Source organism: Solea solea, chromosome 7 (genome assembly GCF_958295425.1).
Source record: "Solea solea chromosome 7, fSolSol10.1, whole genome shotgun sequence".
NCBI lineage: Eukaryota > Metazoa > Chordata > Actinopteri > Pleuronectiformes > Soleidae > Solea > Solea solea.
In genome coordinates, this window is record NC_081140.1 from 24,795,633 (window position 1) to 24,812,004 (window position 16,372).

The 16,372-nt window shown below is 41.4% G+C and overlaps 1 protein-coding gene across 1 annotated transcript in view; it reads left to right on the forward strand.

Moving 5' to 3' along the window:
* The window catches only part of LOC131462351 (LHFPL tetraspan subfamily member 6 protein), a 67,365-nt gene that overhangs the window by 589 nt on the left and 50,404 nt on the right, over positions 1–16,372 (forward strand). Inside the window, exon 2 of the mRNA XM_058633470.1 lies at positions 1,458–1,954. Coding sequence (XP_058489453.1) covers positions 1,570–1,954 — 385 coding nt within the window. The 5' untranslated portion in view covers positions 1,458–1,569. The remainder of the gene's footprint in view (positions 1–1,457; positions 1,955–16,372) is intronic.

A 16,372-nucleotide genomic window follows, 5' to 3' on the forward strand; every position in this document is an offset into this window, starting at 1 on the left:
ACCTCATTTTAAAGTTTATATCCCTGATTTTCACACTCCTTTTTAAAATAAAACTTCAAGTCAATACAATTAAAACTAATAATACAAATATACTTATTTGCAGCCTTTAAGATTAAACTGTAATGTTTATTATTATTAGTTGTACTTCTCAGCTTGTCACACTTGAGTTGATCATTACTTGGTCTGAGTTTCTGGTAAAACTTTATAGTACAGCAGCAATATGATAATAATCTTGTAATAAATAGGTAATATCATGTTTAAGAGGATGGTATTTTCAGTAATACCATGTAATGACAATTACCATTGGTGTAATAACTTTATATGACGTTTTTTATTTAAAAAAAAAAAAGATAAATACTTTGTTAGAAAGTTGAAATTTCTCCTCCCTTATGTCCAACACAATAGTCAAGATTTAAGATACTAAGCTAATACTCTGTCATTACTGTATAAATTATTTGGTATTACTATTATATTATTTAGAATACAATAGAATTTTAGTGCTATTGGACATTAGGGTAAAATGAAATTGTGGGTGCTCCACACAGCAACGGTGCACGAAAGGTAAAATATAAAAAAAAATGGAACATTTACACATAATAAAGATTGTGCATTCCCTTGAACACAATGATTACTAAACTCGCACCACATTGTCGCTGTACTATATTGTAAAGATAACAAATTTCTTAGTGTTTTTTTTTTTACCAAATATATCAATAAGAACATCATATTATTGATAAAATCATATATACTGTGTATCGCAGAGGTGTCAAACTTGCGGCCCGCCACAAAAAATGTCTGTTTTTATATTTATGGTTTCATTTGTTTTGCATCTTTGTGAACTACATATCATTCGGCATTAACACAAACACTTTTATTTTGAAATAATGTGAACTATTGTCACAAATGACATTATTGCCGTGTCATGATGGAATATTTTAATATCACATCGTCCACCCCTACTGAACAGTTGGTTTTTCCCACACAATTGGACACGTCTTCTTCATTTTTGTCAGCTGACCTTCTGACCAGACTTGAAGTTCCCCAGGTCATTTGAGTCTGAGACTTCTGGTTATTGAGTATAAACACCGGTTAACTAGTCCTCCAATGATACCCTTTACAAATGAGACGGTCTGTGCAATTTAAAGGGTCAGTGCAATACAATGTCATTGCATATCATTGAAATAATGATAATACAGTTTCTTTTTTTTTGCTCTTAAAATCTGTAGCTACACAGAACTGGAGAAAGATGATGTCCTCCAGGGGACAATAAAGTGTGTCTAATTGTATCTGCTGACATCATCAGAGAGGAAAAGTCTTTGAGGTCTTCTTAGAAAAACACATTTAACAGATTAACAGATCATGTTTACTTGAAATCTTTAATATCTTTGATTCCGGTCGGGGACGGACAAGTTTCTGGTCTCCGTGCTCAGGCTGTTTGTGTCTCTTGCTCCTGACAGGGACCCGGAGTCACTGAGAAGGTGAAGACTGCTGGTGTTAAGTGCTCAGTGTGACCCTCATCACAGCAACTGCTCATATAACTGCCTTCAGTTCAGTGACAGACTGTTAACCATGGCGTCAAGTCTGACATGTGCGGGCGTGATCTGGGCCCTGTTGTCCCTGCTCTGCGCCGCCGCCTCCTGCGTGGGCTTCTTCATGCCCTACTGGCTGCTGGGGACGCAGATGGACAAGCCCGTGTCCTTTGGCACGTTCCGGCGCTGCTCCTACCCGGTGAGGGACGAGGAGCGGCAGGCCACCGTCATGCTGGAGCAGTGCGGCCGCTACGCCTCCTTCAACGGCATCCCGAGTCTGGAGTGGCGGATCTGCACGGTGGTGACGGGCGTGGGGTGCGGCCTCCTCCTGCTGGTGGCGCTCACGGCCCTCATGGGCTGCTGCATCTCTGACCTCATCTCGCGCACGATTGGCCGCGTGGCCGGTGGCATCCAGTTTGTTGGAGGTAAGAGCGTTTTTTTGTGTTTTGTGTTTTCACGTTAGCAGACGCTGGGTTCAAATCTGATTAAATCCAGAATATCAGATTTGACAGTTTACAATCATAACTTCAAGGTTGAAGTTTGAACGAATGTCACATGACAAGCTTTTTCTCTGAAGATATTATGTTTCTACATTCAAAATGGATCTAAGTCTGAGTCGCACTGAGAGCGCCATCTGCTGGACTGTGTGGTGATTACTTCAGATGGTCTGATGTGCTTCTACTCTCGCTCTTTTTTTCTTTGTGTGTGTTGTTATGGCTTGTCTCTCATGCTGCTTTTTTGGGAAAAGACCTATCATAAAATAACAAAAATGATCTTCAGTTACAAACTCAGCACATCCTGTTCCCCTTTCAAACGAAAAGCACTTGAGTCTTTCATCATTTCCCTTTATTCCATTCATTTTTCACAGCTACGGTTTAATACTTCAAAGTCTTGGCATTTAGTTAAAGTTAAAGAACTATTTGCAGTATACAAAAGTATATTCTGTGTTTTTTTAATTAGCCTGAGACGTACCCACGGACATGAGGTCACACATCCAACATGTTTTTAAAGATTTGTGTGAGTTTAATGAATTTAGCTTTAGCATTGTTTGTTTAGCTTCTGGTGCAGGTCGATGACAAAAACGACCAGTGCATGAATTGCATGGATTTTGATGATATGATATTCTAGTATTGGTCTCAGTCCGTTACTGGTCCGATCAGATATCGGTACAAAGACAAAGGTAAAATCTGACATGATCCATAAAACCTACATTTCACATAATATATGCTACACTAAGTACAGACTGATATTGGACAAGTAAAAGTGGAATTGAGCCTTTTCCTAGTTCTGAATCTGAATCACAGGGTTCGGGTTTGGAGTTTAATGGCCAGAAATTGCCGGGAAGTTGGCGGATGTTCTCTCTTAGTTTCCTCTCTTTTAATTACCTCCCTTTGACTTTTATATTGTGTTGTGAGTTTTATATCTGAAATTGTCTCTGTAACTATCTGTGCCATCTATGCTGCTATCTGGACCAGGACTCCCTGGAAGAAGAGATCCTTTATCTCAGTGGGACCTTCCGGGGTAAATAAAGGATGAATAAAAATGTTTACAGAGCTGTTCATCTGGGTTTTCATGCAGTCTGATGTCCACACAGCCCTAAATAAATCACATCTGAGTCACATCAATGGGAAGAAATAACATCACTTAAGCTTAACTTTGGCCTTACCTTACTGAGAGACCAAAGTACAGAGGCTCTGATAATCATTATGAACGTGGCATGTGGATTACATTTTAAACAGTCACATCACATATTTGTTGAGCTTTGCTATGGACGACTAAGGATTCTCTCTAAATCCTCAAATATGGATGTTTGTATGGATTCGCTTGGTGCTGATGGCTGTAATTAACTCCTCGTCAAATTTGTTTAGATATCCCAGACATGAGTGCGGTCCACGAATCGAAATCACATTGTCGAGGAAACACAGAAATCTCGATTTTTATTTTAATACCTCTGGCCAACTTCTCTTTGCTATTAAATCTGCTCTCATGGCGAGAAAAGCCAATGGTTTTTCCTCAGATTCTCAGAATCTACAGGAAGTGAAAACTCTCCCTGATGGATGACGTTGATGTTACTCACTTAATGTCGTTAACCGATATGATGCGGGTCAAAATCACTGGATCGGATATCGGACGGATAAAGACTGAAAACCCAATATGCTTCACTCTGCTCTATGACTGTGAAAATGTAAATAAAATGCTGTGGCAGCGTTTTAGCTGAGTCATGGTGTGGGCTGTTTGTTTCTTCTTTATGGGAGAAGAATATTTGTTACACAGTTGGAGAATTATGTCTTGGAGAAATAGCTAGAAATGACTCAGCACAAACTTCACAGTTTCTAATGGCTAAAATGACTCTTTTTTTCTGTAAATTATGCCTGCCGTTTAAAGAAACAGTCACTTTTTACAGTGAATACAGTGGATGTGATGCATTTTTTTAACAGATTGGAACAAAATATCAATAACATCAGTTATTATACAGTTTGTAGGTTGTCCGACATAAAATACTGCACCATTTAACATTAAATGTTCTTTTTTGTGTGTGTTTCTGGTGACATATTTAGCACCATATGTTCATTGTTGATCACAAAGAGTCATTGAAGTCGGCTGCCACTGTTTTCTCAGCTTCTGTTTTGCAATTTTACAATTTCTGACACAGATTTGAGTGTTATCCTGTTAAATAACACTGCCGGTGTCTAATCCAACACTATTTCTTAATATTGATTATACTGACAACCCTAATAGTGAGAAATATAATTGATAGCAATGCTTTAACTTCCTACTTGTGACCAACAGGTTTCATTACGATTTTTCTTTCTTATTTGCAGCCACAGTTTTGGCATTTGTTTCCTTTATTTTGCCTTTAGTTTGACTGATTAAGTGATGGAAAAAATCAAGCTCCACTGGGGCCACGAGCCCAAAATATGTCAGCGTGATTTCTTTACTCTGGCTTTCGTCCAGAATGTGCGTCTTTAAATTGAAAAAGAAATCCACGCCCTTTTCGCTTGCTCTTTGTAAAAATAGAGTTCTGTCCACGCTGCAGATCTGTGCATGGAAACGTCTCCTCTTGTTTCTTTGGTCGTCGTAAGTGGACGCCACTCTAAGCGGCGGAGGATTTTTGTTTATGTACACGCTGGGTTTTTGTACATGTGTTCTCTCGGGGGGACGGACGGTCTGAGGGAAGGCTTTCCGTCGGAGCCGCGAGTTTCTCGAGGCCAAGTTTGAGAAGCTGCGGCGCTCCAGCCCTCTCATTAACTCGGAAACGTTTGCTTGCATACTGTGGCTCACCACCACTACTGCTATTTACAATCCCCCATCACTTCAGTGTGGCTTTCAAAAAAAGCCGATTTGACAGAGGAAGCAGGTTGCAGGCTGATTTGACAGAGCTGCCAGGTTTTCCTGCAGGATAAATCTTCAGAGGACCACCACAACGCGCCGTGTCCTACTTCTAAAAGGTTTAGCGACTTAGGAACATCAGTATTAATGATGTATAATATGGAGGATGATTAAGGTGAAGGCTTCAGAAAATGTGCACTTTCCCGTGTCATAAAAGCTTGCGACAGCCCCACAGCTGCTATTTTTGGTGATGGGATATATTTTTTTTTTTCCTTAAAAATCCCCTCCTGAGTTTCTTATGATTCCAAGTCACACATCCAGAATTTTGATGGAAGGATAGTGAAGGGAAGGCGCGGCACCGCTCAGATCTCCCTAACTTGACTGCCGGTGAGCCAAAGGGCAGAGATGTCTCAGAAGAGCTAATTGGAAGTGACAGATTCCGGAAGCTCGGTGTGGGCCGCTCCGTGTTTTCCCCCTTCAATCGCTAACAAGAGGAGAATGGGATGTCGAAGCTGGCAGGGAGAGTTGTGATGTCAGAGGACAGAACAAAACAAAAAAAAAAACGACTTGATAATTGAAACGCTCGGCAATCACTTCTCATTAACCGAGAAAACCTTGCCCGAGAAATAAAGATCGGCGGGGTGGAAGCGGGAGATATGTGCCGAGAGATACGATCAAATCTCAGCGATTAGCGGGAACAGGGAGCGGGAGCAAATGAGGCGTGCAGCTGGTGCATGCAAAAGGAGCCTCATGGTTCACAGTCTGATGCCACTATCGTCCTCCCTTTGTGTTTCCTCAGCTGCCTGTTCTCGTCCACTGATGAAGCACGTCTTATCAGAGAGGCCAGAGCCTCTAAACTGGTCCCGTTCAGACTGCCGGGAAAAAAAAGTCTGATTCTTTTTTGCATATTTAGATTGTAAAGTCTGGACTAATTGTCTTTTGCATCACTTTTAAAGATCCAGTGTGTAAGACTTAATGACATCTGATTGTGAGACATCAGATGAACAACGACTCCTCTGCTCAACCCCCAAGCATGTTATGGTGCTTTTCCATTATACACTTCTAGCACGGCTCGGCTCTACTTGGTTATGTTTTTTGCTTTTCCATCAGTGATAGTACCTGGTATCTGGTGGGTTTTTTTTGGTACCTGCTCTGATGAGGTTCAGCGTGAGCTGGGTCGATACTAAAATGTGACGTGGACAGACTGCCGGCCACTGAAAGAGTCAGAAGCGTGACATCCGACACAGGAATCAAACCGTACAATATCGAACTATAGTTAAAAAAGACTTAAAAATAGCAGAAAACATACGTTAATCTCCAACATTTGGCAAAGGAAATGTGTAGAATCTCAATATTTAACAGAGGAGTGTGGTGTATTTAGCTGAAACCCGTTCAGCTGTATTTCAGTTCAGTGACAGAGTCTGTGCAGGAAGTACTGAACTGATCAAAAGCAACTGCTTTACAAGTCACTAGTTTGTGTTTTTGTCGTGCTATGATGACTCCGCCCACGTTGAGGAGGTACTATGAAGTGATGGAAAACGACGTGACTGATGCCAACCTAGTAGAGTCGAGTTGAGTAGTGCTAGAACTGTGGCATGGAAAAGCGCCATTGGAGAACCATGATGGCTGTTGCATACCTGATACCAAGAATTTTTTTTCTTAGCTTTGCTTTTTAAACTCTCAATTTAAAATGCAAAACACAGACTTTGGCTGGTTTGTCCATTGGAGCTGCTGTAGAAACATGGTAGCACAAGATGACGTGAATAGAATAAGAATAGAATAAAGGCTTATTCTAACGAAACGACATTTTTTTTTCATTTTAAAGCGATTATACAATCTATACAGACATACTTATAGGTAGTATATTAAATCCCTGCCAATAAACTCTCACTGTTACATACTGCACCTTGTGATGGAACAAGTGTTCACGCCTGTGACGTCACGCAGATACTGTAGGTTGATTATGTCTCCACACATAAATCTGATTTTGATCAAGTGTAATTAAGAACGCAGACAGTCTGTCTGAGCAGATCAAAATATCTGTTTGCCCCGCAGCTTGAGCACACAGTGCTGGAGCTACATACATAGATCTCCCTGTAATTTACTACAATCCAGTGAAATGGATTAGAGCCGAAAAGATTTATCAACACTTCAGCTGCTGACCTGACTTTGTGCAACAATAACTTATTGTTGTCGGAATTCTCCACGACTCTCTTTTACATCCTTATTTCTGTTGTCTTGTTTACAATGGGCGAGTTTTTTGGGTTTTTTTTGCACAGCTGCTTAATCGCTAATGGCAACATTTTCACGACAGACCGGAGTCTGAGTCTGAGACTGTTCTGGCTCGTAAATCAAAGGCTTGAGATTTCTGTGCTGCTCACATTAAACACCGGCTCTCGCTGTAGTTTCTTGTCTCAGTTATTCAGCGGCGCCTTCACCAAACAACTGCAGCACAGACAGAGGGGATTCAAACATAAAAAAAAAAAGATTCTTTTTTCTTTTTTACATACCCTGCAGGACTTTCAGCACAAACATCAGGAAGGAAGCTTTTTAAAATCTACTTTATCGTCACATTACATTTCTCTTCCTCCACCACAATAACCTTGGTCTAATTTATGCTTCTGTTTCGTCTTTCAATCTCTTTCCTCTTTGAACCTGACACACAGTAATGGTTTTGATGGGGCCTCATGACTGGATGACTGGTCTTCTCCATCACCCCGGTAAATATCAGGGGTCAATGTGTAATGGACTTTTTTTTTTAACTCCTGCCAGATCTACTTATGAGATGGTTCAGGAAATCGCGGGGAAACATCTCACTGAAGCAAACCCTAAAATAACCCTTTTTCATTTCACTGTGGTGCCGCTGGAGCTTGAGAGAGAAGACGAGCTCAGTGGAGTTTGACAATAAGATGCTACGTTGGGAGGAGGGGGAGAGGACGAGAGATGCAGGTTGCGTTGGTTTACTACAGAGAAAGCCCGAGGTAAAAGATGAAGACAGTTTAATTATAACTCGACTCGGTGGTACTTTTTTTTATCCAATAACCTGGACTCTATTATTGGCTTTTTCCAAAAACCCACCATATACGACTACATTTCAAATTGCTGACACATTCTGAACTTAACACACCATGTTTGGAATCTGCTCATTTATTTGGTTCAAACTGCCACAAACGAGCGGTCGATGAAAACGTGCAGTTTTTCACCCTTTGTTTCCAACACCGGGATTGTGTTTCCCATCTCAAATCTCTGTCTGAGACGCTCTAATTCATACACAGCAGCGCCACTGACTTCAAGGGATTAATAGGATTACGATAAAGCCAGCTGCCGAGGCCGACCACAGCCAAAAAAGGGAAATCATTCATACACTGGAAGGAATTCAATGTGTAAGAAAAAAAAAAAAAAGAAGCCCAAAGCAGAGTAATGTTATCTAATTTTACTCACAGTTGATTAAAAAACAACATTGGCATTGTATTTCCAAAGATAAAGCACTAATTGCTCTAGTGTTGCTTGAAAAGACAAAGGGCCCTTTTTCCTCCCGACAAAAGCTTCAGCTTAATGCTGAAGCCAATAAGTTGTGAGGCTCGACACACTGTGCCAGAAACACTAAAGAGTAGACTGTGAACTTCACGTGTCCTTAATCACATAATATGCAAATATAAACCCACTTAAAGTCGCAGACAATTGCACCCTGTTGCCTTTTCAACACAACAGAAGTCCTTTTTAAAGCCATTATAACGCCACTGTAGTTAGATGGGGACTGATGAATCGGTGCGGCTGATTATATAATCTGCATCCACTCATTATGATTTCATAAATGAGGCAGATTATCACTTATGTAAGTCTATATTTTGCTCTCAGACACTGGATAAATGCTGCTAAATGCCCTCAAACTAAGCTATTTCATCCAAAAGTGTAGATGGATGCATTGATTGCATAACTAGGAGATTTAAAAAAAAAAAGATGAGTTTAGTAAGATGTTTTGTTTATACAGAGTCCACAGCAGTGCAGAGATACAGACCAATGTTTGTTTATTTAAGTCATGTATCATTTGTTATTGTGAAACTTTGCAACAACTTCAGAATATCTTAAAAAAAAAAGGAACCGATCACAAATGCCTGGTACGCTAGAGGCGGGCTTAACGCGATGACGACAAAGACGCAACATTTAGCAGCTTCTGTATACATCCCAGGGGCTTTTCTTGAAAAGCATCACTGATGGTGGTGCAGAAAGGTCGTCTCCTACCTTTTGAGGTGTGGAGCTTTTGAAAATTTGAGGCGAAAAGAGGGCTCCTATGGATGTGAAATCTCGCAAAAAAAAAGTATTGTGCAATATTTTGCAATAGCAAAATGGTCACCGATAAACAAAGCTCTTTTCAAAGCCCTCTGATTATCTCTTTTTTTGATTTTGGTATTTTTGGAGTCATTTTGCATTTTCTAGCAAACAGGAATATTAGCCAAATAAAATCATCCAAACATATTGTCCAAAAGGATCTGAAGATCGTACTGGCGTTGGCCAAAAAGAAACCCATATTAGCCAACCTCTAACTAAAGTAAGGATGTGGCTCAGCGTCGCTCCAAAACATGCCCGAAATGGCTGTAATATGTAATATATCTGTGCCCGTCTGAGATTGTGCGCTGGATTGAAATCATTTTCACTCCTGATAAAAATGTCAGGAAGTGCAGCTACTCAAGTCTGAAGGACATGGGCTGTATTTTATTGAGAACTGCTACGTCCTTGAAAGAGAAGGAGGGGGGAAAAACGCACGAGGGGCAGCGTAAAGTACGGCAGGCTGTATTTGGCCTTTTTCAGAGAGTTTGTTTCTTGGGACAGTATGAAGGGTACAAACAGAGGACTTTATACTGTACAGCAGCAGGAGCTGCAGACCTGCGAGTCCTCGAGGGAACGTGAAAGAAAAACAGCTCAACACAACATATTTCACTGCCATAAGGTACGGTTGTGGTCAGCAGAGAGCCTCCGCTTTTGTCATTGTCGGCACAAGAACCAAGAACTCATTAGTCTTCCAGAGGAGAAATTTGATGCCATCACCGCACGATGATCTAAGACCATTTATTATTGATCAGATACATTTAATGTCTGTTCCATTAAATATTACCCGTGGGTGCTGACAGTTCTTTGATGAAATGAGATCAGAAAAATATTATTTTTCACAAGCGTCCCCCTTTTTTCCCCTGACTTCTCCCCTGTGAGGTCTTTCAGGGGGAGATAACAAATTTAGAATTATTGGACATGTACATTAATCTTGTGACCAGCTGAAGTTCTGTTTTTGAATTTCATACTTCTTCAAAGAGCATGTGAAGAAATAGCTGCAGGTATTAAAAACTGTGAAAGCAGAAAGAGAATTTATGTAAAACTGTATTGGATTAGGGGCCACACGGTTGGTGTAGTGGTTAGCACTCTTGCCTTTGCAGCAAGAACGGGGTTTGGAACAAGGGCGTCCCCGGAATGTCTCTTGTGACCACATGAGATCAGACCTGGCATCCCGTCCCCCACACACAATCACATAATGACTGTTTACAATAGACTATACAGAGTCAGGAGGGAGTCGAAGCTCTACTCGCGCTGCTGTAGCATGACATATTATTTTAACCCCAAAAAGTCAGGCAGTCAGTGTCGTATGAGCCCAGATTAGTGCAAAATAAAGCCCTACAGGTCAGAGGGCGTCGACTGAGGAGTCCATCTCTAACCTGTTCTGAGGCCAGATTCCCGAAACCACCTCCAAATGTGTTTTTGTGATAACATCTAAGGATTTGTTCAGGATGGTTTGGGAGCGTTCAGATCTGTACAAGGACGGACGTTAATACGAGGTCCGATTGGGGTCTAAAAGACATGTTTGTGTGGTGGGGAACAATAAAAGTGTAACACATTTGCTGTAGCCTCTACAGTGTGCACTGGTTGAATACATACTTTCTACCTCAGCCTCTTCTGGAGCTGCTGTTGATCCTAAATAACACATAATTGGCTGTGTTGCCTCCTGGGAAAGCTCTTCCATTTTGTTTTCTGGTTGATTGGCTCTGTTGACACCTCTGTGCCCACACTGGTGTGTCAGTAAATGGACATTATGGAACCACATTGAGGACAGACGCAGAAAATATGTCCAACTCTGGGTTAGTTATTTGTTTATCTTGCAACTGTTTTGGTTGAATCACTTCTTCCTTGTTGTTCCCTCAGAGGTGACCTGTGGGGAATTGCATGTAATACAATATCCTGGTCAATGATAAAAATGAAATTAAATGGACCATATCTCTCTGCACTGCCCCCACACCTTTAAGAACACATCAAGGGCATGAGTGATAACTTGAAAGACAAGTCAATAAATTAAAATATGGGCACGTTGTTGCGGTTTCCAGAATGTTGCCAGGGGCTATTTGGCACACAAGTGTGTTGCCCTGCTTGAGAGCCATACCAGCACAGCCAGGAGCTTTGTCCTTGTGTCGGCTTTGTGAGTTCCTGCCAGCTGGATCTCGCCCAGTCCCAGAATATGTACTTCCACTCCCCTCTCACCACGAGCACTCATTTTCAAGAGGTAGACTGCAACAAAAATGAAATTGCATCCATCTGAGGAAGGCTCTGGGATGAAGAGCTCATGTTTCCAGTTGTTTTTTTCTTTCTTTCTGGAAAGGTGTCTCTTGACATTCATTGTTTAATGGTGTCGGATCACAAGACACGTCCTGGACAAGGTAAATAGTCCTTGACGTGCCGTGTTGTGTCGTTTTACTGCTAAAAAAACCCCAGTTTCCATTCCATTGTGCTCGTAGGGCTGCAACTTTGATGTGATGAAGACGAACTGCGCTGTCTCATCTGCCACGTAGTCATCAGGTAAAACTAATGAGACAGCACCGGCTTGTTATGTTTGAGAGGAGAAAGCCAGGCCTTTTTACAACAGACAAGAGCTCTTGTGTAATGGTTTTTCAGAACGCCATCTTCACTGCTTACATTTCCGGCCACTGATAGTTATAAAGTGGACGTCTCTTCCTCTGGGTTGATTGATCACCTAAAGTGCGGACCACTCTTGCAACACAGTAATGCGCTCATTCAGCCCTGCAGCTATTTTAGTTCCCTCAATCCCTCACCGACACCACAAGGGTGTTTGGAGTCGAGAGGTCAGGGAAATGCAGCCTGTTCATCAGAGGCAATCTTTTTTTTTCCTCTCCAACACTCTGGTCTGTCTTTCTCCTTCAACCTTCACTCTCTCTCAGGAGGAACTCATGCCTCCTTCCACGATAGTCTTACTTCCAGCACTTTAAATCTGGAACTCTCTGTTTCAGCGTTGCTTCACCTTTCCCCTAATTTTGCTTCCTGTGCACCCCTCTGCGTCCTTCCCCCTTCTCCATCTCGTTCTACCGCTCTCCTCCTCCTCCTCCTCCTCTGTACTGTGGCTGTTCACACTGCTGTCCACTGCAGGGGAGAAAAAATAGACTGGGACAGTACCCAGTGACCCGAAGAGTGGACATGGGCCCGGCCGGAAAGACAGAACAGACAGAAATGGAGAGACATGAGGCACAAAGCCCAGCATCAGCAGGGATTTAGGTTTGTCAAACAGGAAGTCTGGTGAACCAAAGGACAGACAGAAAGGTTATTTCAGTCTGTTACATGGTTAAGTCATTGTTTTCACTGTCATAGTCGCAGACGTGCGGCACATTGTTAATGTGGTGTAGTCCCTATAGGAACAAGAAGTGTTGCAGTAAACGTGTCTGGTGTGTTTTAGCAGTCACGTCTGGCATCACACAGCCTGTAAAATCGAGATCAATATCTGGGTATTGAGAGGTTCAATTATTTTTTTTTTTACATATATTTTGGTATTGCTGTGGTTATTGTTGACAGAGTGATTCATTCTTCCACAGAAAATGAACCGAAAGCAATGAATCACCAATTTGAAAGCCATTTAGTAAATGCAGAATGTGAGTATTTAGTTTTTTTATGTCAATTAATTTAAAATTGGTCAGACAAAACAAGCAATTCCATCATGGCCTTTGGGAAATCTGAATTATTCAATGATTGAGTCACACTAGCAGTGAGTGGTCATAATTTTTCAACTCATAAATCAGCAAAAAGTGATAGGGAAACCTTTTTTTTTTTTTATCAAGGGCCATTTTCAGTTTTTATAACATCCCTCGGAGGCCATACTAAATTATTGAGCACATATTTGATACAATGGCCGCAATTGCTTCTCTACAGTGAGGCATCTGATGTCAGATGGTCGTGACGATGATGATAAAGATGATAAAACAACTATAGCTCATTGTTGGGCTTTTTACTATATCCGTGTTGCTACTTTCTTGCGTAAAAACGCGATAATTCTGCACCAGTTTCGTCTGACGTCCACATTTATAACAACCAGAGCAGGAAGTGGACTCACAAGCAGGACACAGAAGCAGGTGGTAAAGAGTGATATATGTTTTCTTGTAGAAAAGGTTTGGGACACGGGAAGAATCACAAAGCAGGAGGCAGAATCAAAGGGTCATAGAGACTAAATAGGAAAACATGTTGGACCACGATCAGGAAAATGAGTCGACGACTTGGCACAGACTGGAAGATGAGGGAAGGTTATATACACTGCAGGTGTGGCTAATTGAGCACAGGTGAAAGTAACGAGGTTTACGACATTACTCCGACTTTTTTTGGAGCCCCTCCCAAAAAACAGCAAAGTTAGATAACGCTGCTGAATCCATTTTCATCTTAAAAACTCTACGGAAAACTTTTAGTCTGGTCGGGCATAACCTGAGACATTTAAATTTCTGTTATCTGCATTCATTTCCTGGTTGGGTTTTATCTGCCACAACTCATCCGTCTGCCGCGATGCTTACTTTCACTTTCACCTTGCTGTTGGTTTCATAAGAGAAATCCTTCCTTATTCTTGCTTTTCAACATTGCAGTTGCTTTGTGAAACTAGACAAACAACTTCATTTCAAACACATGAAATTAAAACATAGGTTTCTGTCATTCATCCTCATATCAACTTTAGCAGTAATGGCTCATTCAATGGTGTTTCTTGTGTCTCCTCTTGGAGGTCTTGGAGACAAAGTCACACGTTACTGTTCGGTTTTACAGCTGGGTTCCTTCACAAGTTCTTCTTCTAAATGACATTTCAGCTTCTTAACTATTAGCTCCCTCACCACAGAACGTTCCTGGATAACAGAGGATCTTCACAAAAAAAAAAGGAGCTACATTTTCAAGCCCTCAAACTCCACCAGATAGTGTTAACTTCATCCAAGCACCTTTTTTCGCTTGCAACCATTTTCATCACTGCAAACTGTAGCTGTGGCACATTTTTAGAAAACATGTCATTCAACGTCTACTTTCAGTGATGACGCCTAACAGCCAGGCACGTCAATAACCCCCGACAGTGACAGGTCTAGTATAAATTTAATTTCATCGCAGAAAAAAATAGCTGACAGGAGACTTTCTCAAAGTTTTACCATACTGAAATTTTGACTTGATGATGGCATTAGATGAACATTCTGCGTGTTACCATTGTTATTACACCTTATAGTTTGATGACTGCGAACGCCTGAACCATAATTTAAGAGTACAGTACCATGTACAGGCTTGGCATAAGTACTACAGCGTTTAGAGTCGTTTTGGAGGATTTCGTGTGGATGAAGTCATTTCCTGAAACAATGCCATATTTAAGGAAAAACAGATAAAAAGATCATTTACGTAACGCTCCCGTGTGTATAGGGCCTTATTTTCTACGATAAAAAGCTTTAACGGGAAGAAGCAAAGCAGAGAGAAAATTGTTAACACATATCACATCTCTGCCACCGACATGTAAAATGGTGACTTTGTGTGAATCACAGCCTCAGACAGATGTTGAACAGATGGCTGATGCTCTGCCTCTCTGTATCACTGGTGACACACATTGTTTGGAGCGTGTTTGATGTCAGTGTTCTGGCCTGTAGTTACAGTGAGCAATGCTTTAGTCACCGGTAGTGATACACGAATAGAATAAAAAAGAAAAGCCCTTTCATTCAGAGCTGAGCCTTCCTCGGAGGCAGATAAAACCCCAACAAGCAAACACAAGTGAGAACAAAAAAAGACCCTGTTTTTCTGAACTTCCCTACACGTTGTGTCTAATTAGGGATGAAGAAGATGGAACGCCCACATTTGACCTGTGAGAAATCTCCCAGGGAGTCAGAGGCCATGAGTCGGCTGGATAAATGAATAAGTATGGATTGGATAGATTGGGTTTGAGCCCTGTGGGATCAAGTAGTTTGCTCAGTATTCAGACCCTGTTTAACAGTCTCACAGGCACCGTGCCTTTAACACTACAGATAATTACACCCCGTTCTTACTAGAGAGGGGGAATGTGGGGTCAATACTTCCTTTATGCTGCCTTCTCGTGGGTCAAATAGCAGGTCAGCAAGGAAATAGAATATAGGCAGGATGTATGGAGACAGATCTGAAAATAATATGGCTGCATAGAATAGCTAAGAAGAGATATATTTGCTAAAGGAACACCAGGTCTAAAAATACATCACAGACTTTTCTTACACCAAAGAGGCAACACGAAGACCCAATTTGGAGTAATTTATTTTTGTCCTTTTCACCACGTTGACTCTTTGTACGTCTCATTTGATTTGACTCACTGTGTCCTAAGTATCTCCTGCATCTTATTCCTCAGAGGCCAGGAATAGCATCAAGAGCTGCACGCGGGGACTGAGCCAAGTAATGTGTGGAGAAGAGAGTGGCCTCTGTCTCTGAGAGAATTAGATCAGGGTCAGTGTGTCCCTCAGTGGGCCACTCAGACACATGTGGCTGATGTGAGACGTGAGGCTCGGTGAAGGTGGGCTAAAAGGCAGCTGCAGTTCAGGTCACAGGAGGATGGAGGGGTCTGATGTGCACATGCATTTGTCTGTCACAACATGGTCACAGTTGAATAAAAGACTTTACCTGAAAGTGCTAGTGCAGATAGTCAGCATTTTTCCACTTTTCCATCTGTGTTCTAATGACAGAGCTGCTGACATCAGGTGATTATGTGTGAAGTGTGTTTAATCTTAGCATCATTGTGAACCAGCGCTTGAAAGTTTTAGGTTTTAGCAAAGACAAAGCAACTTCAACATCATATGTGACAATGTAGTAAATGTGGTAATGTTTGCAATATCCAACAGTCGCACAACTTAAAGCAAACTAGTGTGTTTGACTGCTTTAGCAAAGCTAATACTTTGCAAAGCTTAGAGTTAGCAAGGCTAACAGAAATTGCTTTCCTAATCTGGCTCTCACACAAACTTGAGTGAGGGGTAAATACAGCAGTGTGTTTGACTGCTTTAGCAAAGCTTAGCGTTAGCAAGGCTAACATAACTAGCTTTCCTAGTTGCATTCCTAATCTGGCTCTCACACAAACTTGAGTGAGGTAACACCTTGTTATGGTTAGATAGCGCTGTGTGTTTGACTGCTTTAGCAAAGCTTAGCGTTAGCAAGGCTAACATAACTAGCTTTCCTTGTTGCTTTCCTAATCTGGCTCTCACACAAACTTGAGTGAGGTAAGACCTTGT